The sequence below is a fragment of the Diceros bicornis genome, chromosome 17 (genome assembly GCF_020826845.1).
Source record: "Diceros bicornis minor isolate mBicDic1 chromosome 17, mDicBic1.mat.cur, whole genome shotgun sequence".
Lineage (NCBI taxonomy): Eukaryota > Metazoa > Chordata > Mammalia > Perissodactyla > Rhinocerotidae > Diceros > Diceros bicornis.
The window spans coordinates 28,937,166-28,960,875 of record NC_080756.1 but is presented as its reverse complement, the minus strand read 5'-3'; the positions used below and the strand labels follow the sequence as shown (position 1 = coordinate 28,960,875).

The following is a 23,710-nucleotide window of genomic DNA, read 5'->3' as shown; positions in this document are numbered from 1 at the left end:
CTCCAAGTGTAGCTGTACATTTGGTGTGTCTGTGGGAAGAGGGGTGCTCAGGATCCTCCTATATCACCATTTTGGTTAACCGTTGGGAAGGAAAAAAACAACCTTGCAGTTTTATTTTAAATGAGCCTAAGCAAAACCATTAGAAGCAACTATTAGGACTATATATATATATTTTTTTCTACATAAATATATATATACTTGACATAGCCAAATAAAAAATCACTTGGATCATCAACTATTTTAATTTAATTGTACAGCATCTCTCTAGTGGACATTTGTACTCATTGGCAGCCGAGCATCTGAGCCCTTTATCTATGTGTAGGGCTGTTTCCTACCTTATGAGTTTTGGTGATAGGCACAGACCCCCTCCCTCTATGGAATCTGGAAAAAAACACCAGATGCTTGTTTCATTCTGTTTTGCAACTAGCAAATGGGCATATGATCTAAGCTCAGACTTTGGTGCACTTGTCCTGTATTTTGAATTAGAAGGTAGTAGCCAAAGAAATAGAGACTACAGAGCATCTATTGTAGTTGCAAGCAGTTGTAAGAGCTGCAGCAGGATTGAATTTTCAAGAATACTAATGCCAGTGATACCAGGGGAGGTGTTCAGTTCACTGTGCAGGAGTGGAACTGGTGCAGTCAATGGTGTCCAGTGTTCACCAGTGCCATCAGTGGTGTCCTTATGAAACTAATTATGGCATGATTTTGACTGTGACCCCACAGCTGCCTACACTTCCTTGTTCTAGTCAGTTGCCAAACCTGCTTCCTCAACTTTCTTGGCAGGTCTGTTGGTTATCTGATTTCTTTTTAATAAATTTATTTTCTGTTTAAATTAACCAAAGAAGATTTCAATTTCTTGTAATCAAGAATCCTAACTGATGCAATCTTTTTTAGTGCAGGTTATTGAGAGTGACTATATTTGATAAAACATTTAGACGTATAGTACTATTTAGTAGTGTTGGTTGCCTTAATAATATTCTAAAATGTTCTGTTTAAGAAATTACCTTTGACTTATATGTTAGGATCCTTTTTCACTTTCACTGTAGTCTAGTGATTAGTAGGCTAATCTAGCAATTGGTCTTGAAATCCTAATTAATTTTTTCTTAGGCACACAGGAATAGGGATTATGTAGTACATAGAATTTGGTGAGAGCCATAAGAGTGTCCTGCATAATGGAAAATCAGCCTGGAATAAAATCACTTGATTTATACATATATGAAGACTGTATTTAGACTCTGACTTGTCCCTAATTCTATTGCTCTTTATAATGTAGGAACTGCTTATAGAATTAATATTTCTTTCTATTATCTCTTTATAATATGGATTGTTTGATATTATTGCTAGCTCTGTCATACTTCTTATATTTCTGAACTTTGAAAAGTCACTTTGCTTTCTTTGCCTTAAGTTTTGTAAGTTTTAAAACGATGGAGAATAAACTAATCTCTAAGGTCCTCTTGAGCCTTAGCATTTGATGAGTCAATGAACTGTAATTTATTTCCTTTTTCTTTTCTAAAGTTTGAATGCCAGCAGTACAATTATGCTGCATGGATCTGGATAGATCAGATTCTTTGCTCAGTGAACTCAAAATGGTCAATTAGGACATAGCTATTGGGAGTATGTTAAAGTACAAGTTTCATAAGTAGCCAAGTCTGGGGGTATTCAGTACCTGTCATTCATGTAGCTTGTGAAAATCATTTTGAACATGAACAGCTTTGTATATTCACAGTTGATGTACTTGGAAGGCAGTATAATGCCTGGTTAAAAACTTCAAAGCCAGAATTCTTGGGTTTGAATCTTGGCTCTACCACTTATTAGCAGTGTGACCTTGGGCAAGTTACTTAACCTCTCTGCATCTTAGTTTCTAAGAACCTACCTTAGAGAGTTGCTGTGAAGATTAAATGAGTTTATACATGTAAAGTATCTGAAGTATCTAGAAAGGTGCAATACATACGGTACTCATTATTAGCAATTATTGTTTTCATGTTATTATTACATAATCTCATATAGCTAAGATACATTTTGTCATTTTATTTATAATTCTCATACAAATCTTGAATTTGAGATCATAGTTTCATGTATATCCAAAAGATATATTGTGCAGATCTGCTTATGTTGTCATGAATGTTTTATAGCTTTCTACTATTATTAATAGAGAAAATAATTTATAATCATTAAGTATTGCACTATCATTGGGATTCAATGCAGTGTTTGGCACAAAGATCGTAGGTGTGAAGCACATCCATAAAGGCTAGCTGTTTTTTAAAGAAGTTATGAGATTTCAAGAACACATAGCTGATACATTAATGTAACTGGGAAATTGCTCTAATGAGAAACTTAACATTTCCTTAGATCCTATGTAGATTTTTATCTTTTCTCTATTTCCTGTTGATTTAAGTAGAATATTGAAATACAAGGAAAATTAAAGAGCAGTGTCGACCAAGAATATTGCTATCAAATGAGAATGTTTTAGTGATACATCTTTTCCAATGCATTGATTTCTCTTTGCTTATCTTGTTTTTATAATTCAGATTGGTTTTATGTGTCATTATTAATCATAGGTCTAGAGTCTTTTTTATTAGTTCTTGGATTTTCTAAGAAAATTTTGTGAAACAGTATATACTATAAATACTTCAAGAACATTTTCATAGTTTCTTTTCAGAAAATAATATAATTGTCACTATACTCTTAGATTTTAATTCCAAATCTTTAATTCAGCTAAAATGACAGTCATTTAGAGACCATTTCTTTAATCATTATATTTTTTTATCTCCTTTCCTTTTTCAGGACCAGGGTTCTGATTAAGCAGGAAAAGAGAAAGCAAAAGGTAAAGAGAATATATTTATTTGTGTTAGCCTTATGAGAACAGTGATCTTCTGAAGCATTTTTCCAAGGGTAATAAATTCACCTAAGTGAAATTGGAAGACTATCTTAAAGCCTTTAGTCTTCTCAATCCTTGTAGACAGCTTGATTAGGCACCCATTTTGCTAAGGCAGAGACTTAAGGATCATTGTTGATTCTTGTTGTCATTCTAGTTCCAAAATATATTCCAAGTCTGATAACTTCTCACTGCCTGTACTGTTGACACCCTGATTCACATCATCATCATTTATTGCCTAGAGTAGTATAATGGCCTTATAACCTAGCTCCTACATTTTTTTGTATTACATTGATTGTATTACATAGTAAAGTTGAGCATGTACTTACCTTACAACTGAGCAGTATATATCTGAGTGAAACTCTTCCACGTGTGAACTTTGAGATATGTACAAGCTTGTTTGGATCATTGTTGTTAAATAGAAAACAATAAAAGAGAGAGAAGAAGGAGAAAGAGAGAAAGAAGAGGGGAAGGGGAGGGGGAAGGAAAGAGGACCACCCAAATGTCCGTTAGCAGTAGAATGGTTAAGCAAATTGTGGCATACCCAACTAATGGTACAGCAGTGAAAATGTATCAACTACATGTAATTAGTGTAGATGAATCTCAAAAACATAATGTTGAGCAAACAAAGCAACTCACAAAAGAATACAAGTAGTAAGATTCCATTTACAAAAAGTTCCAAACAGAAAAAATACGTTTGAAGGTGGTAAAATTTAAAGAAAAGCAAGGGAGTGGTTATTATTAAAGCAGAATAGTTGTTAACTCAGTGAATTGATGCCTCATTTTAAATTTAACTTGTATGTCTTTGATTACTAATGAGACTATCTTGTCATTCAGGTTTCCTCTTTTGTCAGGTACTTTTACAAGTATTTTTTTCATTTTTTATTTGAGTCGTTTGTCTTTTTCTTATTGTGTCTTTATATATTTAGGAATTTCTTGTCACTTATATGTGTATTCTGTGGCTTTTATTTTTACTTTTTTAATGCTGTCTTTGAAGGAAAGTTCTTAATTTTAATGAAATTGAATTTATCAGTTTTTTTCTGCTTTATCTTTTACTCCTTTGTAATTTGTTTGTCACACAGCAGTTAGTACGGTCTTTTAAAAACACAAATCAGAATTTATCATTCCTCTGCTTAAAAGCCTCAATTACTTTTCATTGCTCTTAGAATAATATCTGATTTAACCATATTCTAAAAGGACCAGAAGCATCTGCACCCTGCCTGCTTCTCTGACCTCATTTCTTACTACTTGTCCTGTTCATTTTATTTCAGCCACAGGGACCTTCTTTCTGCCACTGTTCTTGTCTTTGTCTGGAATAGTCTGCCTCGAGATATTTGCATGTCTGGCTTGTCAACATTTGGGTCTCAGCTCAAGTGTCTCCTCTTAGATTGGCTTTCTCTGATCACTACAACTAAATAGCTCCCTACCCTCCAGTTACTCCCTCTCCTTTACCCTCTTTAATCTATCACTCTTTTCATAATCTGATATTTTCTTATAAATTTGTTTATTCTGTGCCCCCCATTAAAATATATTCATGAGAAGAAGGATCTTACCACTGTTGTTCATTCTGTATCTCCTGTGCCTAGAATTGTGTCTATAACATAGACACTAAATAATTAATAGACTATGAATGAAGTCTGTTCACAGACTATTTTTAAAAAATAATCTAACTCTCTTTGGATCATTCTTTTGAATATTAATCAGAAAGGGAAAGACACGTGGCTCTTCCCAAAGTGTTGATCTCTAGTCATGTCACTTTCCTATTCTTTGAAAATTTCATGCCTTCCTTTGCCTCCTCAGACCTCTCCTTCCTAACACTATTCTTTATCCCTTCCTACTCATTGAATGACCTTGTATCATATTTCAGAGGAAATAAAAGCTATCAGATGAGAATTATCTCAAATTTCTACCACCAGTTTTGTAAACCATCTTCCGTCTTCATCCATTTTCTCTTTCCCTCCTGTAACTATGGAAGTAGTTTCCTCTGGTCAAGGGAAGGACTCTCTGTCTGTGATCTGGATTCCATTTACTTCTGCTTTCTCAAGGACCTCACTGCATCAATTACTTCTTTCCTTTCTTGTATCTTCAACCACTCCTTGTCAACTGGAAGCGTTCCATTGATATTCAGACATACTCATTTCTCTCCTATTAAACAAGTAAAGCCCTCTCTGGATCCTTTCCCTTTCCTTCTTTGCTCCTTCACTCTTGTCTCCCATTCACTTCTCAGTCCATTTCACTATACAGCTCTTGCTAATGTCAAAATTGAACTTCATAGATCATACAGACAGAAAATCAATAAGGAAACATTGGCCTTAAATGACACAGTAGAACAGATGGACTTAGATATATACAGAACATTCTATCCAAAAACAGCAGAATGCACATTCTTTTCAAGTGCACATGGAACATTCTCCAGGATAGAGCACATGTTAGGTCACAAAACAAGTCTCAATAAATTTAAGAAGATTAAAATCATATTAAGCATCTTTTCTGACCACAATGGTATGAGACTAGAAATCAACTGCAAGAAGAAAGCTGGACAAAACACAAAAACGTGGTGTCTAAACAACATGCTACTAAACAACCAGTCGGTCATTGGAAAAATCAAAGAGGAAATAAAAAAGTACTTTGAGACAAATGAAAATGGAAACGCAGTTTTAAAATCTATGGGAAACAGCAAAAGCAGTTCTAAGAGGAAAGTTTATAGTGATGTAGGTCTACCTCAGGAAATAAGATTAATCTCAAATAAACAATCTAATCTTACACCTACAGGAACTAGAAAAGGACGAACAAACAAAATCCAAAGTTACTGGGGAAAGGAAATAATAAAGATCAGAGTGGAAATGAATAAAATAGAGACTAAAAAAAACAATAGAAAAGATCAGTGAAACTAAGAACTGGTTCTTTGAAAAGATAATTGATAAGCCTTTAGCCAGACTCATCTAGAAAAAAAGAGAGGGGGACCAAATAAATAAAATCAGAAATCAAAGGGGAGAAGTTACAACTGACACCACAGAAATGCAGAGTATCTTAAGAGATTATTATGAAAGTTATGTGCTAACAAATTATGCAATCTAGAAGAAATGGATCAATTCCTATAAACATACAGTCTTCCAAGACTGAATCAGGAAGAAATAGAACATCTGAACAGACTGATTATTAATAATAAATTGACTTGGTAATCAAAAAACTCCCAACAGACAAAAGTCCAGGACCAGACAGTTTCACAGGTGAATTCTACCAAACATTTAAAGAATTAATACCTGTCCTTCTCAAACTATTTCAGAAAGTTGAAGAGGAAGGAATGCTTCCAAAATCATTCTATGAGGCCAATATTACCCTGATACCAAAACCAGACAAAACACTACAAAAAGAAAATTACAGGCCAATATCCCTGATGAACATACATGCAAAAATCTTCGGCAAAACATTAGCAAACTGAATTCAACAGTACATTAAAAGAATCATACACCATGATCAGGTGGGATTTATCCCAAGGATGGTTCAATATCCACACATCAATCAGTGTGATACACCAAATTAACAAAACAAAGAATAAAAATCATATGATTATCTCAAAAGATGCAGAAAAAGCTTTTGACAAAATTCAACATCCATTTATGATAAAAATTCTCAACAAAGTGGGTATAGAGGGAACATAGCTCAACATAATAAAGGCTATATATGACAAACCCATAGCTAACATCATATCATACTCAATGGTGAAAAGCTGAAAACATTTCTTCTAAGATCAGGAACAAGACAAGAATGCCAACTCTAACTGCTTTTATTCAACATAGTATTGGAAGTCCTAGCCACAGCGATTAGCAAGACAAAGAAATAAAAGGCATCCTAATTGGAAAGGAAGAAGTGAAACTGTCACTGTTTGTAGATGACATGATACTATATATAGAAAACCCTAAAGACTCCACCAAAAAACTATGAGAATAAATGAATTCAGTGAAGTTTCAGGATATAAAATTAATACACAGAGATCTGTTGTATTTCTATACACTAATAACAATCTATCAGAAAGAGAAATTAAGAAAACCAATTTACAATTACATCAAAAATAATAAAATACTTAGGGATAAATTTGACCAAGGAGGTGAAAGATCTGTACTCTGAAAACTGTAAGACATTAATGAAAGAAACTGAAGACAATACAGATAAATGGAAAGATGTACTGTGCTCATGGGTTGGAAGAATTTATATTGTTAAAATGTCCATACTACCCAAAGCAATCTACAGATTCAGTGCAATCCCTATCAAAATACCATTGGCATTTTTCACAGAACCAGAACAAATGATCCTAAAATTTGTATAGAGCCACAGAAGACCCTAAATAGCCAAGGTAATCTTGAGAAATAAGAACAAAGCTGGAGGTATCGCACTTCCTGATTTCAAACTATATTACAAAGCTGTAGTAATCAAAACAGTATGATACTGGCACAAAAACAAGCACATAGATAGCGTAACAGAATAGAGAGCCCAGAAATAAACCCACACATATATGATCAATTAATCTACCACAAAGGAGGCAAGAATATTCAATGGGGAAAAACAGCCTCTTCAATATGATGTTGGGAAGACTGGACGGCTACAGGCAAAAGAATGAAACTGGACCACTTTCTTACACTATATATAAAAATAAACTCAAAATGGATTAAAGACTTAAATGTAAGACCTGAAACCATAAAACTCCTAGAAGAAAACGTAGGCACTAAACTTTGACATTAGTCTTGATATTTTTTTGGATCTGTCTCCTCAGGCAAGGGTAACAAGACAAAAATAAACAAATGAGACTACATCATACTAAAAAGCTTTTACACAGTGAAGGAAACCATCAACAAAATGAAAAGGCAACCTACCAAATGGGAGAAGATATTTACAAATGATATATCTGATAAGGGGTTAATATCTAAAATATATAGAGAGCTCATACAACTCAATATCAAAAAAATAAACAATCCAATTAAAAAATGGGCAGAGGAACTGAATAGACGTTTTTCCAAAGAAGACATGCAGATGACCAACAGACACATGAAAAGATGCTCAACGTCACTAATCCTCGGGGAAATGCAAATGAAAATCATAATGAGATATCACCTTACACCTGTCAGAATGGCTATCCTCAACAGACAACAAATATCAAGTGTTGGTGAGGATGTGGAGAAAAGGGAACCGTTGTGCACTGTTGGTGGGAGTGTATATTGGTGCAGCCACTATGGAGAGAACAGTATGGAGGTTTCTTTTTTTTTTTTTTTTTTAAATTTTTTATTTTTATTTTTTCCCCCAAAGCCCCAGTAGATAGTTGTATGTCATAGCTGCACATCCTTCTAGTTGCTGTATGTGGGACGCGGCCTCAGCATGGCCGGGGAAGCGGTGCGTCTGTGCGCGCCCGGGATCGAACCCGGGCTGCCAGCAGCAGAGCGCGCGTACTCAACCACTAAGCCACGGGGCTGGCCCTGGAGGTTTCTAAAAAATTTTAAAAACTAACATATGGGGCTGGCCTGGTGGTGTAGCAGTTAAGTTCATGGACTCCACTTTGGTGGCCCCAGGTTCGTGAGTTTCTATCCCAGGCGAGGACCTATGTGCCGCTCATCAGGCCATGCTGTGGCAGTGTCCTGCATACAAAATAGAGGAAGATCGGTAAGAATTTAGCTCAGGGCCAGTATTCCTCAGCAAAAAGAGGAAGATTGGCAAAAGATGTTGGGGCCAGTCTTCCTCACTAATTTGAAAGGAAATATGCACCGCTATGTTCATTGCAGCATTATTTACAATAGCTGAGATATGGAAGCAACCTGTGTGCATTGATAAATTAATTGTTAAAGAAGAGGTGGTATATATTTACACGATGGAATATTAGCCATAAAAAGAATGAAATCTTGCCATTTGTGGCAACATAGGTGGATCTAGAGGGTATTCTAAGTGAAATGTCAGACAGAGAAAGACAAATACCATACGATTTCACTTATATGTGGACTCTAAAAAACAAAACAAATGAACAAACAAAACAGAAGCAGACTCATAGATATGGAGAACAAGCTGGTCATTGCCGGGGGGAGGGAGGTGGGGGGTTGGGTGAAGTTGGTGAAGGGGATTAAGGAGTACAAACTTCCAGTTATAAAGTAAATAAGTCATGGGGATGTAATATACAACATAGGGAATATAGTCAATAATATTATAATGACTTTATATGATGACAGATTTTTAGTAGAATTATTGTGATTATTTTGTAATGTATATAAACGTCAAATCACTATGTTGTACACCTGAAACTACCGTAGTGTATGTCAACTTTAATTAAAAAAAATTGAACTTCACGTTATTCAATTCCAAAGATATTTTTCCTATACTTTAATATGTCATCATCTGTATTTTGCCATTACCTTCATCTTTTTTTTTTTGGTGATACAAACTTTATTTAACACTTCATAAAGTGGACAATCTTCATTCAGAGAACTGCCCATTCCCTTCATCTTGAAACAAGTTTTTCCTTTGCTTTCTTTGACACATTCTTCAGATTTTATTTGTCTCCCTGGCTGCTCATTTTAAATGTCCATTTTCAAGTTAAAATTTGATATTTACTGGAAGTTTTCCAGTATTTTCTATTTGTCACTACCGAATGAGACTTGTTAAAAAAAATTGAACCCAGCTTTGTCAGGTAAATCAGTTAGTTACATACCTTTGTTCTTTCTAGGAACACAAAGATTAGAGGCTGTCATGATGGATAGATGATGAGAATTCAACCTCTTCAGCAGTATCCCCCTGGAGTAGAGGCTTACCCCCTTCGTGGACAGTGTTTGTGACAGTGTTTGTACTGTTCTTCCTTATTCCTGGAACCTTATCTTCCCACCCTCTGGCTTACTCTGACTCATCCATCTATCTTAGAAATCATTTTCTGAGAAAACTTCCCTCTCCTCCTGCCCTCCCTCTGCCAACCCTTCCCCCACCAACCCATAGTTTACATACCCTTCCTGAGGATCCTATACCATCTCCTGTCACACTCAGTTGTAATTATTTGTGTCATTGTCTTTCTCATTATGGTCTTATCCATCACAAGGTACAGTGCCTTAAGAAATAATATCTTACTTCCAAGACACCATCAATTATAAGATCCATAGTCATTGTTTTTAAGGGGGAAAAATATTTACATCCTGAAGGTCCTGTCATTTCATTGCTGAACCATAGAGTGATCTTTTTAAAGAAACCTCAATTTGGGGTTGCAAATCACTCAAATGAAATGTGAGCACTTTTTTTCTGTGGTTACTTTGCATAAAAATATGACATTTACTTTTTTGCTTGATAGCTGGCAAGTCTCTTATAGTTCTTAAGTTTTTTACAATCTTAAAAGTCTATCATAGTTGACAATATTCTGAAATATTAATGTGAAAGAGCCTTAACTTTTTGGATAAGTGGTATTTCCTCTTGCATTAAATTTTTGCCATCTTGAACTTTTCTCACTTTTGATATCTCACCATTTATAGACATGTTTATGGCATTGTATTATGAGTTATTTAATGAAAAAGATGTTTTCACAATTTGTTATAGTGTCTAATACATAGTGGTTGCTCAATAAATAAATGTAAAACAAATAAATGCCTTTGAACTTGGTAAATTAAGGATATAATCTGAGAAAAAGAATGAAAATAAGAATAATCTAGCTCTAACAATCAGGAATAAAATAAATACTGGATGAAAAATGATAATTATGTATAAGTCTGGTTTAAGAAAAAATCTAGGAGTCATGGAGGGATAACAAAGAGAGTTAAATTAGCTTTGGCTGCAGATAAGTTCTCACATAGCTTCTTTTTCTTTTCCTCTTCTCATTTCAGTTGACTTTTAATGGCACACAGCTGTGCGGATCTTTAAGCCTTTTTATATCTGTAAGATAGCATACTTTGCAGAAAAACAAGTTTTTAGCCTATCAGGTTTGTTTTATCAGATTTTTAAAAGCTTTTTACATTCAGATAATTTTTAATCCGGTATCTTTTGATACCTGAGAATGGCTTTAGAAAGTTCTGTTTTAAAGGCATTATGCTTAACAAAAGAAAGATTATAAGAGGCTGAAATTTAGAGTCTTTGGGCAACTCTAAGTTATGATTCATTTTAATTTATATGTGAACATGTCAAAGGGATGTTACAGAAATATAAAAATATCAAGTCAATTATTTCATAGCATTATTGCTTTCTATTATTTATGATTCTGCCTGAAACCGTATGGTTGCTACAATAACTTTATTTTTAATTATTTTAGGAATATTTTGAAAAGAAAAGGTTAAAATCAAAAATGAAATTACTGGGAGTTTTATCTCCTGTCAAAAATTCCACTGTCAGTTTAGACCTTATTAACCTATATATGGTAAATCAGATATCTTGCCGGAAGAAAACGCCTGGTAAGTAAGTCTCTCCAGTAACATTTTGTTTTGAGTCTGATGTGATCATAACATTTAGTTTTCTAATAAGTTTATAATTTCAGAACTCAAAGGATGTGGAAAGTAAACTAATTTTAAAACTTGATTGCCCTCTTAAATTAGAAGCTTTGTTAATTTTCGCTTAAAATGTTTTGTTGTTTAATCCATTTATTTTTGTTTTAAGGTTGTGTGTTATATAAAATTAATTTTATAACATATGGTTAAACTTCTTATAGTGCTGCTGTTTCAGTTACTACTTTGTTTTGTCTAGGCAGGTAGTTACCAAAGTTTAGCTAAAGAGCAGAGAATACATATCTTTACTGTCTTATCCTATTTAGAGAATTTGTTTGAAAGAAGGAGCTGAAAAGGTTTTTGCCTCAATGATTAGTTTCCTATCTCATAACTTGAATAATTTCTTAGGCCTTCCTGGGATGTTTAACTATAGCAGTCTAATACTTCAAAACAAAGTTCATTTTGGCCTGCTCTTTGATTCTTCAAGTAAATAAAAAATATAATCAAAGTGTTTTTTTCTCTCTCAAAGGAACTTGTGCTGGATATTTAATTTTTTTTTTTTTTTTTTTTTGGTCTGAGGAAGATTTTGCCCTGAGCTGACATCTGTTGCCAATCTTCCTCTTTTTTGCTTGAGGAAGATTCACCCTGAGCTAACATCTGTGCCAGTCTTCCTCTATTTTGTATGTGGGTTGCTGCCACAGCATGGCTGCAGACGAGTGGTGTAGGTCTGCACCCAGGACCTGAACCTGGGCCACCAAAGTGGAGCACGCCGAACTGAACCACTAGGCCACAGGGCAGTCCCCTGATATTTAATTTTTAAAACAAGTGCTAATATGAGAGCTTAAGAACCGAGACTGTTCATAAAGGAGGGATTGAAATTGATCGTGGTATTGTTAGTATCTCTTCTTTTCTCTGCTATTTTTGTTTCTCCCTCTACAGAAGGCAGTTGACACAAGTAAATATAGTCCTACTTTAGTAGAAGTAAATATGTTATTCATGGACTTTAGGAATAAAAATTTTTCTTGTAAATCTGTTTGATATATTTACCTTTTTTTCTTAACTTATGTAATACAGTGTTATCAACTATAGTCACCGAGTTTTACATTAGATCATCAGACGTTATTCATTACGTAGCTTAAAGTTAGTACCCTTTTCCCAGCCTCTCCCTATTTCCCCTACTCCCCAATCCCCAGACCCTGGTAACCACTTTTCTACTCTCTGTTTCTATGAGTTTGACATTTTTTTTTTTTTTAGATTCCACATGTAAATGATACCATGCAGTATTTATCTTTCTCTCTCTGGCTTATTTCACTTAGCATAATACCTTCAAGCTCCATCTGTGTTATCACACATGGCAGGATTTCCTTCTTTCTCATGGCTTAAGAATATTCCATTGTATATATATATATATGTATACGACATCTTCTTTATCCCTTCATCCATCAGTGGACACTGAGGTTGTTTCCATATCTTGGCATTGTGAATAATGCTGCTATGAACATGGGAGTGCAGATATCTCTTCGAGATCCTGTTTTCATTTTAGTGGATATATACCCAGAAGTGGGATTGCTGAATCATATGTTAGTTCTATTTTTAATTTTTTGAGAAACCTCCATACTGTTCTCCATAGTGGTTGCACCAATTTACATTCCCACCAACAGTGCACAAGGGTTCCTTTTTCTCCACATCCTTGCAAACACTTATCTCTTCTCTTTTTGATGGTAGTCATTCAGACAGATGTGAGGTGATATCTCATTGTGGTTTTGATTTGCATTTCCCTGAGAATTAGTGATGCTGAGCACCTTTTCATTTACCTGTTGCCCAACTGTATGTCTTGTTTGGAAAAATGTCTGTTCAGAGGGTCCTCTGCCCATTTTTTTATCAATTGTTGTTTTTTGATATTGAGTTGTGTGAACTCTTTATATATTTTGAATATTAACCCCTTATCAGATATTATGATTTGCAAATATATTCTCCCATTCTGTAGGTTGCCTTTTTATTTTGTTGGTGTTTTCCTTTGCTATGCAGAAGCTTTTTAGTTTGATATAGGCCCACTTGTTTATTTTTGCTTTCGTTGCCTTTACTTTTGGTGTCAAATCCAAAAAATCATCACCAACACCAACGTCAAGGAGTTTATTCCTTATGTTTTCTTCTAGGAGTTTTATAGTTTCAGGTCTCGTATTTAAGTCTTTAATCCATTTTGAGTTAACTTTTGTGTATAGTGTAAGATAGGGTTCCAGTTTAATTCTTTTGCATATGGCTGTCCACTGATGTATTTAACTTTATATATTTCCTTTCTCCCTCAGTTTCTTTTCATTCATACATTGGACATATGTTTGTTGAGTACCTACCATAAGTATTGTACTGGATGCTGGAAGTAGAGCAGAAAGTGACAGGGACAGGACACGATACCCAAAAATATGGCACCTTAGCATATTGAGTGTTTTAAGCTGAAGGAATTTGAGAAGCAGCATGTGCAGGAAGGATTCTCATGTGAGGGGTGCCCTCTCTATACCCACAGAAAGGGAACATCTTTATCTCCAAGATAGAGGGACACTAAGAGGAATCTAAAAGAACAGACCTTGCTGTTTCCCTCAGTTTACTACACTTAGCTAATACCCTTTGTTGTCCTATCACATTTTCCCAGGACTTTCCACTCTTCATCAAACTTAGCATGAAAATGCTCAGATTTAACCACTTCTTTGGGTCTTCATTTCTTTACAAAGTTTTCCACATAAAACTTACATTAAATAAATTTGTATGCTTTTCTCTTGTTAATTTGTCTTTTGTTACAGGGCCCCAGCTGATAATTTAGAAGGGTAGAGGAGAAAGATATTTTTCCTCCTCTACAAAAGCAAGACTTTATTAGTCAGGACTCATGACTGCAAATGATAGAAGTTTTAAAAATGTCTGTTTACTTAATGTTATGGACTGAATGTTTGTGTCCCCCCAAAATTCAAATGTTGAAAACCTAACCCCCAATGTGATAGTATTAGGAGGTGGGGCCTTTGGGAGGTGATTGGGTCATGAAAGTGGAGCCCTGATGAATGGAATTAGTACTCTTGTAAAAGAGACCCCAAAGAGTTCACTTGCCCCTACCACCATGTGAGGACACCGTGGGAAGACAGCTGTCTGTGAACCAGGAAGCGGGCCCTCACCAGACACCAAATCTGCCAGCGCCTTGATCTTGGACTGCCCAGCCTCCAAGCTGAGAAATAAATTTCTGTTGTTTATAACTCACCCAGTCTATGGTAGTCTGTTATAGCAACCTGAATGGACTAAGACACTTAACTAAAAGGAAGGGTAGTGGTGCAGCTGGGCCTCAGAGACTGCTTGAATCAGGGACTTGAACACTATCAAGATTCTTTTTTACTTCAGATATTAGCTTTATTCTCTCAGACTGTCTTAATCAATGAAGTTTAAAATGTGACCTTAAAAAACTAACGTGGCGGGGCCGGCCCCGTGGCTTGACCGTTGGGTGCGCGCGCTCCGCTACTGGTGGCCCGGGGTTTGGATCCCGGGCGCACACCGACGCACTGCTTCTCCGGCCATGCTGAGGCCGTGTCCCACATACAGCAGCTAGGAGGATGTGCAACTATGACATACAGCTATCTACTGGGGCTCTGGGGAAAAAAAAAAGGAAGAGGATTGGCAATGGATGTTAGCTCAGAGCTGGTCTTCCTCAGCAAAAAAAAAGAAAAAAAAAAGTGGCTTACCGCTGCCATTTTGCCACCAGGGAAATATTGAGAGTTGTTTCTCTGGTTCTGAATTTTTAAATTCCACTGGAAGGGTGTTGTCTTGCTCTACTGGTGTCAGATCCTAGCACTGGAACAATAGCATTGGATGCAATACTATTATTGATTCAGCCTGGGTCAGATGGCTACCTCTAAACCAATTATTTTTTCCAGGGAAGCAGAGTTTTATAAGAAGATGGAAACTCTGCGCTACAACTATGTAGTGTGTGTGTGTGTGAAAAGTATTTCCCAGAAAAGGAGAGTAATTAAAAGTACTAAACAGTCAAAATAGTTATATCTTCTATAAGGAGAGACAAGCCTTCTGCTTCTATGAAGTTTAAAAATCTAGTGAGGGAGATAGAGTTAATCAAGTATGATAAACTATGGTAAGTGCTATAATAGAGAACATATGTAGTGCTATGGAAATATATAAGAGCACCTGATATAATCTGGGGGTCAGGGAAGTTTTGGAGGAAGAAAAAAATAAACAAGAAGTAGTAGAGCCCCTTTCGTGAGGAGAATGTAAGATGATGAAGGAAAAGATGATTTGAATTATCTGTGATAGTTGTTAGAACTGTAATGTCGTCTTCTAGCATAAATAGCACATAGGTGGTTTTAGTAAATTTCTAAGATGTACATTGACTTAATGAACATGGTATATAAAACAATGCTTTTAAAAGATTTTATTATTCTTTTTAATTTTATTTTTTTTCATTATAGAAACTGTGAGAAAACCAATCCATGTGAATATGAATAGAGACATAAAAATGCCCCTAAGAAAACATGATTTAGAACTTCCAGTGTCGCCTCACCTTGTTCCATCTAACCTCTGCATTGATGATATAGAAAACAAGTAGGTTTTAGCTGGGTTGTATATTATTAAGTATTTGAAAGAGTCATCAACACTGTTTTATTCACTGGAAAGTGTACAAAGTGCTTATCCTTCTAGCTCCAGTTTTTATTTGACTGTTGACAGTATTATTAATAACTATTAAGACCTTTATCAAATGACCTCATGTCCATACTAAGTGTTTTTTGTATGCATAGTTTGACTTTTCGTATCATAAAATATCTCTCTAGTAATAATATAATTTTTATAAAACACAGTAATATTATGACCCTGGATTACTTAAGAGTTCCATATGTTTTCGTGTTTGTATAGAACAGTATGAATTTTAAATATACATAAAAATATAGTCAATTTTATTGCCATCTATATTTTTAACCTTGAAATTTTCTTTTCACTAGTATACACTATCAAAGACAAGGCAGCAGGGAAGAACTTGGCCCAGTTCAGGTGAGATTTTTAAAAAAAAATTTATAACTTATTTTAACAATTGTGATATGTTACCAAATGATATAAATTTTCGGGTGTCAGATAAAATCAGTTATCCTTTTAAAAAAGTTTTAGTCTTTAAAGTTATTCTTTTAAAAGTTTTTAATGTAAGAAGCCTGTACCTTAAGAATATTTTAACTGATTGCTTATGAGAAACCCTTTGGAGTTCTGGTAACATAGACTAGGCCTATGTGTGTATAATTGATTCTCCTTGGCACTGACGAGCTGCAAAGGATAATTCATTTGAGGATTCCTACTTTGGGTTCATGTGATCATTGAGCAATTCATTTCTTCAAACTTAGTGACCAGATTATTTTATTTTATATCAAATTGTGATTTTCAGTATTCACATTGGTCCCAAGATGATTTTTCTTTCAAAGTATTGCAAATAATTATTTTTTTAGCAAATAAGATTTTAATCAATTAGGAAATGCATAGATTGTGATTAAAGCTTGCAATTTGTTTTTTTTTTCTTTTAAGTATTCTCCAGGTGATTCGTTTTTTTTTTTTATAATTTTATTTATTTATTTATTTTTTCCCCCAAAGCCCCAGTAGATAGTTGTATGTCATAGCTGCACATCTTTCTAGTTGCTGTATGTGGGATGCGGCCTCAGCGTGGCTGGAGAAGCGGTGCGTCGGTGTGCACCCGGGATCCAAACCTGGGCTGCCAGCAGCGTAGCGCATGCACCTAACCGCTAAGCCACAGGGCCAGCCCAAAGCTTGCAATTTGAAGGTCCAATGCCATATTATTAGTTATTCTTTCTTTCCTTTGAATAGCCAAAGTTAAGCTACATCAGAAAGATAATGGCAATAATACTAAAATCTCTTGGAAATCTTTTCACTTGAACTGTAGATTAATGAAACTCAGATTTACTGTCATTAGGAGATGACATGCGGGAGTGGAGCTTGAGGGTGGAGGGGACCAAGGGTGAGAAAGGCAGATGGAAAGGAGCTCTTGGGTATAATCTTAGTTGATAACCTGTCTTGTTTTAGTAAGTCCTGTGAGTTACTGATGACTGGCCTTTCCTTGGGACTTTTTCTGCAACCCATGGCCTTTTTCACTTCTATTTTGACTTTTCTGTTCTCTAGTTTATATATTTTGGCAAATCAAATGATTGTATCTTCTTTCTTATAGTCTTCACAAGTCATGGCCTCATATAGAATGTTTGAACCTCCGTTCAACAGAACAGAAAACTGCAGTTTCACTCCACCATCTTTTTCAGCCGAATTGTCTTCTGACAGACATATTACAAAACAAAATTTTATCCCCAGAATAGTGCCTAGTCCTCAGAAAGTTGCATATGAAAAAAAGCAGAATGAGCAGGTACTTTTCAATCACTAGTTCTTAGCATTTTTTATTATATTTTTATGATATGCTTTTTTTTCTATTTTTATAGATTTAAAAAATAATAGTTGTGAATTGTTATAGATATAGCCAAATTAGGAGATAAATTAAGTATAATAATTCTTCTTAGGTCAAAAACTTAATTCTCTGTATACTGTAGAAGATTATGAATCCAAAAACTGGAGTGTTCTTTAAAAGTCTTTGAAATCATCATCCTTTTATAAAATTATTGATAGTAAAATTGAAATAGTTCAGTGTGTTATGTAATAGTTGATTGTAATCACAGTAAATGACTAGTTGGTGATGTCATGGTGGCCCATTAGGCATGATATGGAAAGGATCCTGTGAATAACAATACATAATCTCAGTGATATCATAGTAATCTGTTAAAGTATAAGTTGTAATGGCTTGATTTTTTTTTATGATTTGACAGATGACAGCTGGTTATATGCACTTCCATTAAAACTATACAAATTTATTTATAGAGAGTGCTAAAATATTCAATCATTGTATTCTCTAAAGTTAAAAATATAAAAACATCCAAATTTTTGAATTCTGAAATATATCTGCCATAGATATATTCTGCCATAGATAGGTTCTTCTAGAACATACCAAGAAATAATTTTTTACTGAATTTATATAGAGTTAAAAAAAAATAAAATTATTAAAGGTTGGTATACTAATGTATAATAGTAGTGAGGAAAATAGTTATATAAACACTCTATCTTGTTAGCAGGAATATTTAATTCTCCCATTTTTAGCATGCAATGGTTTTATGCGATATTTTTGTATTATTATAAATTATTTTATAATTTATAAATTAATAAATTATAACTAAATTTATAAATTATAGTTATATATTATAGTATATTATAGTTATATACAGTATACAATGATATTCAATTTTATTGAAGTATGTTTTCTGTTTTTCAGAAAAGGAAAAATGAAGTATTATATTCTAGTGATATGTGCTAGCCTTATTTATTTAAGAACCTAATAATTTTTGAATGATGCAGTGAAAAACATTCAATTACCCATTCTGTTTGTATTTTATAAGACTACAACTTACATTCTAGATCAGCTTATAACTCATCTTTGCTCTGTTAAATAGTTTATAGAATAGAGAATGAAACTCTCTGTAATCTGTACTTCGTTCTTCTACTTATAGATTGCAGGTTAGTAATTATCTCCAGAGGGGTAAATAATGTTATACTTAATATGGCAGAAGAGAGAAAAGAGAAGCTGATATCCCTGGCAAGGTGTTGTGTCACACTCTGAAGTATTAGGGAAGTATTTAAAAGTTATTTGGAGTGATTTCAGGAAAATTAAAATGAAATTATAAATTACAAAAGAATATGAGTTGAAAGAACAGGTTAGAAGAAAAAGTGGTCTGGGGCTTACTGGTCCCTGGAGAAGTAGTATTGAGCCAATATATAATATTCTCTTCTCTTTTGATTGATTGAGAGTTTCTCACTTCAAGGGATGACTTTGTCACTGTACCATTGTCACTGTCTCTGAGGCTGAGATGTGAGATGTATTATCAGACTATTGTCAGCTCTCCTTAATTTTAGACCTTTTTTTTAACCTGTTTTATCTTGAAGTCTACTTTGTCTGATATGAGTATGGCAACACCTGCTTTCTTTTGTTTGCCATTAGCTTGGAGTATTGTCTTCCATCCTTTCACTCTGAGCCTGTGCTTGTCTTTAGTGCTAAGATGTGTTTCCTGAAGGCAGCATATTGTTGGGTCTTGCTTTTTAATCCATCCTGCCACTCTGTATCTTTTGATTGGAGAGTTCAATCCATTTACATTTAGGGTAATTATTGATATATGAGGGCTTAATGTTGCTGTTTTGTCACTTATTTTCTGGTTCTTTTGCATTTCCTTTGTTTCTTGTCCCATTTGTTTTGGACTGCCAATTCAGTTTGGTTGTTCTGTCTTATGACTCTTCTAGTTTTCTCTTTGTTTATCATATGTGGTTTTGTTTTGATTATTTGTTTAGTGGTTACCTTGAGGTTTGGGCAAAAAATCTTGTGTATGAGATAGTCCATTATCTGATGGCCTCCTATTTCCTTATACTAAGTCAATTCAGTCACTTTCCTCTTCCCCTTCTAAGTTTTTCTTGTTATACTTAATTCTATCTTGTGTTGTGGCTGTGTGTTTACAGTGATGAGGTTAAATTTATTTTTGGTGAATTTCTTCCTTTGATCTTTGAATTTAGTATTTAAGTGGTTGCTAACCTATTCCGGTAAAGATCTACTATTTTTCTGAGTTTGTCTGTCTACTTTTCTCCTTCCTCCAAGCTTTGTGTTCCCTTTCTCTTCTTTTTTTCAGGCCTGAGGGCCTTGTTGAGTATTTCTTGTAGTGGGGGTCTCGTGGCCATGAACTCCCTTAGCTTTTGTTTATCTGGGAAACTTACTATTTCTCCATCATATTTGAAGGATATTTTTGCTGGATAGAGTATTCTTGGCTGAAAGTTTTTGTCTTTCAGTATTTTGAATATATCATTCCAGTCTCTTCTAGCCTGTAAAGTTTCTGTTGAGAAATCCGCTGAGAGCCTGATGAGAGTTCCTTTGTACGTTATTTTTTGTTTTTGTCTAGCTGCCCTTAATATGGTTTCTTTGTCGTTGACCCTGGCTAGCCTTACCACTAGGTGTCGTGGTGAAGGCCTTTGTCTGTTAATATATATAGGCGTCCTGTTGGCTTCGCTTACTGGTATTTCCTGCTCGTTCCCCAGATTTGGGAAATTCTCAGCTATTATTTCCTTGAATAGGCTCTCTGTTCCCCTTTCCCTCTCCTCTCCCTCAGGAATACCTATAATTCTTATGTTACATTTTCTAATAGAGTCAGATATTTCTCAGAGTCTTTCTTCATTTCTTTTTAGTCTTAGTTCTCTCTCCTCTTCCATCTGGAGTATATCTGTATTCCTATCCTCTAAGGTGCTAATTCTTTCCTCCATATTGTCAGCTCTGTTCTTTAGAGATTCCAGATTCTCCTTTATCTCCTCCATTGTGTTCTTCATCTCCATCAGCACTGATTGGTTTTTCTTTATGATTTCAATCTCTTTTGTGAAGAAACTCCTAATCTCATTGAATTGTTTGTCTGTGTTGTCTCGTATTTCGTTGAGCGTTTTTATGATAGCTATTTTGAAATCTCTGTCATTTAGTTTATGGATTTCTGTGTCTTCGGGGTTGATTTCTGGGTGCTTGTCATTTTGTTTCTGGTCTGGTGATTTCATATATTTTTGCATTGTGGTTCCTGTGTTGGTTTTGTTTTTCCTCATCCTGGAAATCTCTGGTTGCAATTTCCACCTGCCGCCACTGTCTGGTGGTAAAGGGCTGTGTAGTCTAAGCCCCCTGCTCTCTGCCCCGGTTTTTCTGCTGCGATCCGCAGTTTTGTTTTTTTTGTTTTTTCCCCCCCGCTGTGATCCACGGGTCCAGTCGTTTGATCAGGTCTGCCGCGGATCGCTAGGTCTGGTCTGGTCGGTTGAGCTGCAGAGTCCGGTTTGCGGGGAGGGGGGAGCTCTCTCTTTTGCCCTCTGGGTCCCTGACGTGGGAGGCTTCTCGTTTGCCCCTCTTTGTCCGCTCTCTGGGGTGCTCAGATGTTGATGGTAGCCCTGTGGCTCCTCTGAGTCCTCTGTGCGGGAGTTTCCCACTGGCTGAGAGAGTCCGAAGAGCCACAGTTTCCCCGCCGAGGGCCACCCCTCCCCCCTCTCTTGGAGCCACGCAGACCGGGATCGCTGATCTGATGGGGAGGGAGAGGAGTTCTCCTTACCTCTCCCCACTTCCTCCGGGGGCCCAGCTCGTTCTGCTCTCAGATGTGCGGCAGTGTGGATCCCTCCGCTCTAGCTTTTCACTGTCTGGGATTCCGTTGTTGGTCTGTGACTGTTCCTTTTGTTGTATCTTGTCAAGGGAAGAGTTCACGGGAAAGCTCACTCCGCCATGATGCTGACGTCACTGAGACCTTTTTTTTAAAAGACTTTTAGTATCTCTTTTTGCCTCTCCCTCTTTTTTTTTTCTATTTCGGTCATTGATTGTCTTTGGATTTCTCATTTCTGTGTTTCATGGCTTATAAATAAAATATACTACAGATATAAATTATTATTGCTGGATAGATTAGTGTTGGGCCATTATAATATCTTATATCAATATGGTACCTTCCACATTAACAAATGGACTTTTACATCTGCTTTTCACAACAGTCTTCCCATACTTTCCCCATTTTGCACTCCACGATACTGCTATTCAGGAAGATTAAAGTAGCAGTCTAAAATTGCTCAGTAAATGGAAGAACTGAGATAAGTACAGCTGTTTCCTTGGGAGAAATTGTTATTTTCTGTTAGCAATATTTAACTTTTATTACTCAAGATCCTGGTGACGTGGGTATTTTTTTTTTTTTTTTTTTAGTCTTTTTTCTTTTGCCTCTGAGAAAATGGTTAGCTCACCATAGTATCAACTCTGTTATTTTAACAATCATTCAAATACTGATACTCTTTCGTTATTAAAACAGTATTTATTTTGTTTTCAATAAGGACACAATTACTTTGTTTTAGTCTAAAAAATACATTTTTTAAATATAGATGTCCACTTAAATGACATTTTATCATAAATTTAAATTGTATATATGTACATTTACCATTTTGGCAGGTTCTTCCTTTTTTTTTTCAGCTCAGTAATGTTAATTATTCTAATTCCTTGGTTTCCCAATTAAACAAAAATCAAGATGCTCTCAGTCCATCATATAGAACAGCACAATTTGGAACATTATTCGACAGATTAAACAGGTAAGCAAAGATGTTGAAGGAAATAAAGAACCCGTAACATTCTTTCTTTGAGTTATTTGATTTCAGTGGACACAAATATTTTTAGTTAGAAATGTAAACAGACCTAAGTAATACTTCTAGGGAAGAAAAACACTAGAAGTAAAATGTAGCATTTAATTAAAATAGTTTTAAGTAATTATTTTCTAATGTGCACGTCTACCTTTCACTTATGTATTTTAAAGAATATTTCGGGCCAAGGTGTTTTGCATCTGTTTTATAATCTCCATGAATTGCTAGTTTCTTTTCCTGTGTCATAAACATAATAATTTCTTTTTCGTATTTATGGTAGTTGATCCGTGCCCCACTTTTATTTTCCAGATGTCAGAATATATAAACCCTGGTTCATTGTTTTAAAATCCATTAAACTTGTAAAACCAGTTTGAATCACTCTTGGTAATCATGGTGAGAAACTTTGACTCTGTAATCCTATCTCAGTCTTCCTCATTTTATTAAATGGCATCACTGTTTACTCCATTGCTTAAGCCAAAATAAAAGTTGTCCTTGATTCCTTCCTTTCCTTCAACTGCCAATATCCATTTCACAAAGTATTGTCAATTCTGTGTTCTAATAAACTTTAAAATTATCTACTCATGTCTCCATCTCTACGGGTTCCATGCCAGTCTAAGCCACCACTGCCTCTTGCCTAGAATTGTTAATAGCCATATAACAGTTCTTCTTGTTTCCTCTTTGTCCTGAGATCCATTTTTTTTTACAGCTTTATTAATGTATAATCAACATACAACAAACTGAACTTATCTAAAATGTGCACTTTGGTAAGTTTTGACATATGTCAAAAATAATGAATATTCATCATCCCCAGTAGTTTCTTTGGGCACCTTTGTAATCCTTTCCTCTGGCCACTTTACATCATCACTTACTCCCATCCCAAGGCAACTGCTGATCTGCTTTCTGTCACTGTTGATTAGTCTGTATTTTCTAGAATTTATGTAAGTCACATTATACAGTATGTTTTCCTTTTTTTGGTCTAGCTTCTTTCACTCAGCATAATTTGAGATTCATCTGTATCGTTTGTTGTGTGTATCAATAGTTCATTCCTTTTATTACTGAGTAGTATTCCATTGTATGGACGTGGCACAATTTATTCATCTGTTGATGGCCATTTGCCCCGCCCCCCCCGCCCCCTGCAGTTTTGGCTATTCCAAATCAAGCT

The 23,710-nt window shown here is 35.2% G+C and overlaps 1 protein-coding gene across 8 annotated transcripts in view; it reads left to right on the top strand.

Annotated features, from left to right (window-relative positions):
- The window catches only part of C17H12orf40 (chromosome 17 C12orf40 homolog), a 102,617-nt gene that overhangs the window by 15,137 nt on the left and 63,770 nt on the right, over window positions 1-23,710 (top strand). For 7 of the 8 annotated variants that reach the window (XR_009222554.1, XR_009222553.1, XR_009222552.1 and 4 more), the window contains exons 2-6: window positions 2,785-2,824; window positions 11,136-11,274; window positions 15,759-15,891; window positions 16,287-16,335; window positions 22,385-22,500. Coding sequence is in view for 4 of the 8 variants with exons in the window: in XM_058558508.1 (XP_058414491.1) it covers window positions 2,785-2,824; window positions 11,136-11,274; window positions 15,759-15,891; window positions 16,287-16,335; window positions 22,385-22,500 (477 nt within the window). In the remaining 4 variants the exon portion in view is untranslated. Of the gene's footprint in view, window positions 1-2,784; window positions 2,825-11,135; window positions 11,275-15,758; window positions 15,892-16,286; window positions 16,336-17,509; window positions 17,699-22,384; window positions 22,501-23,710 lie in introns of all 8 variants that reach the window. The other variant, XM_058558510.1, reaches the window with a different exon arrangement.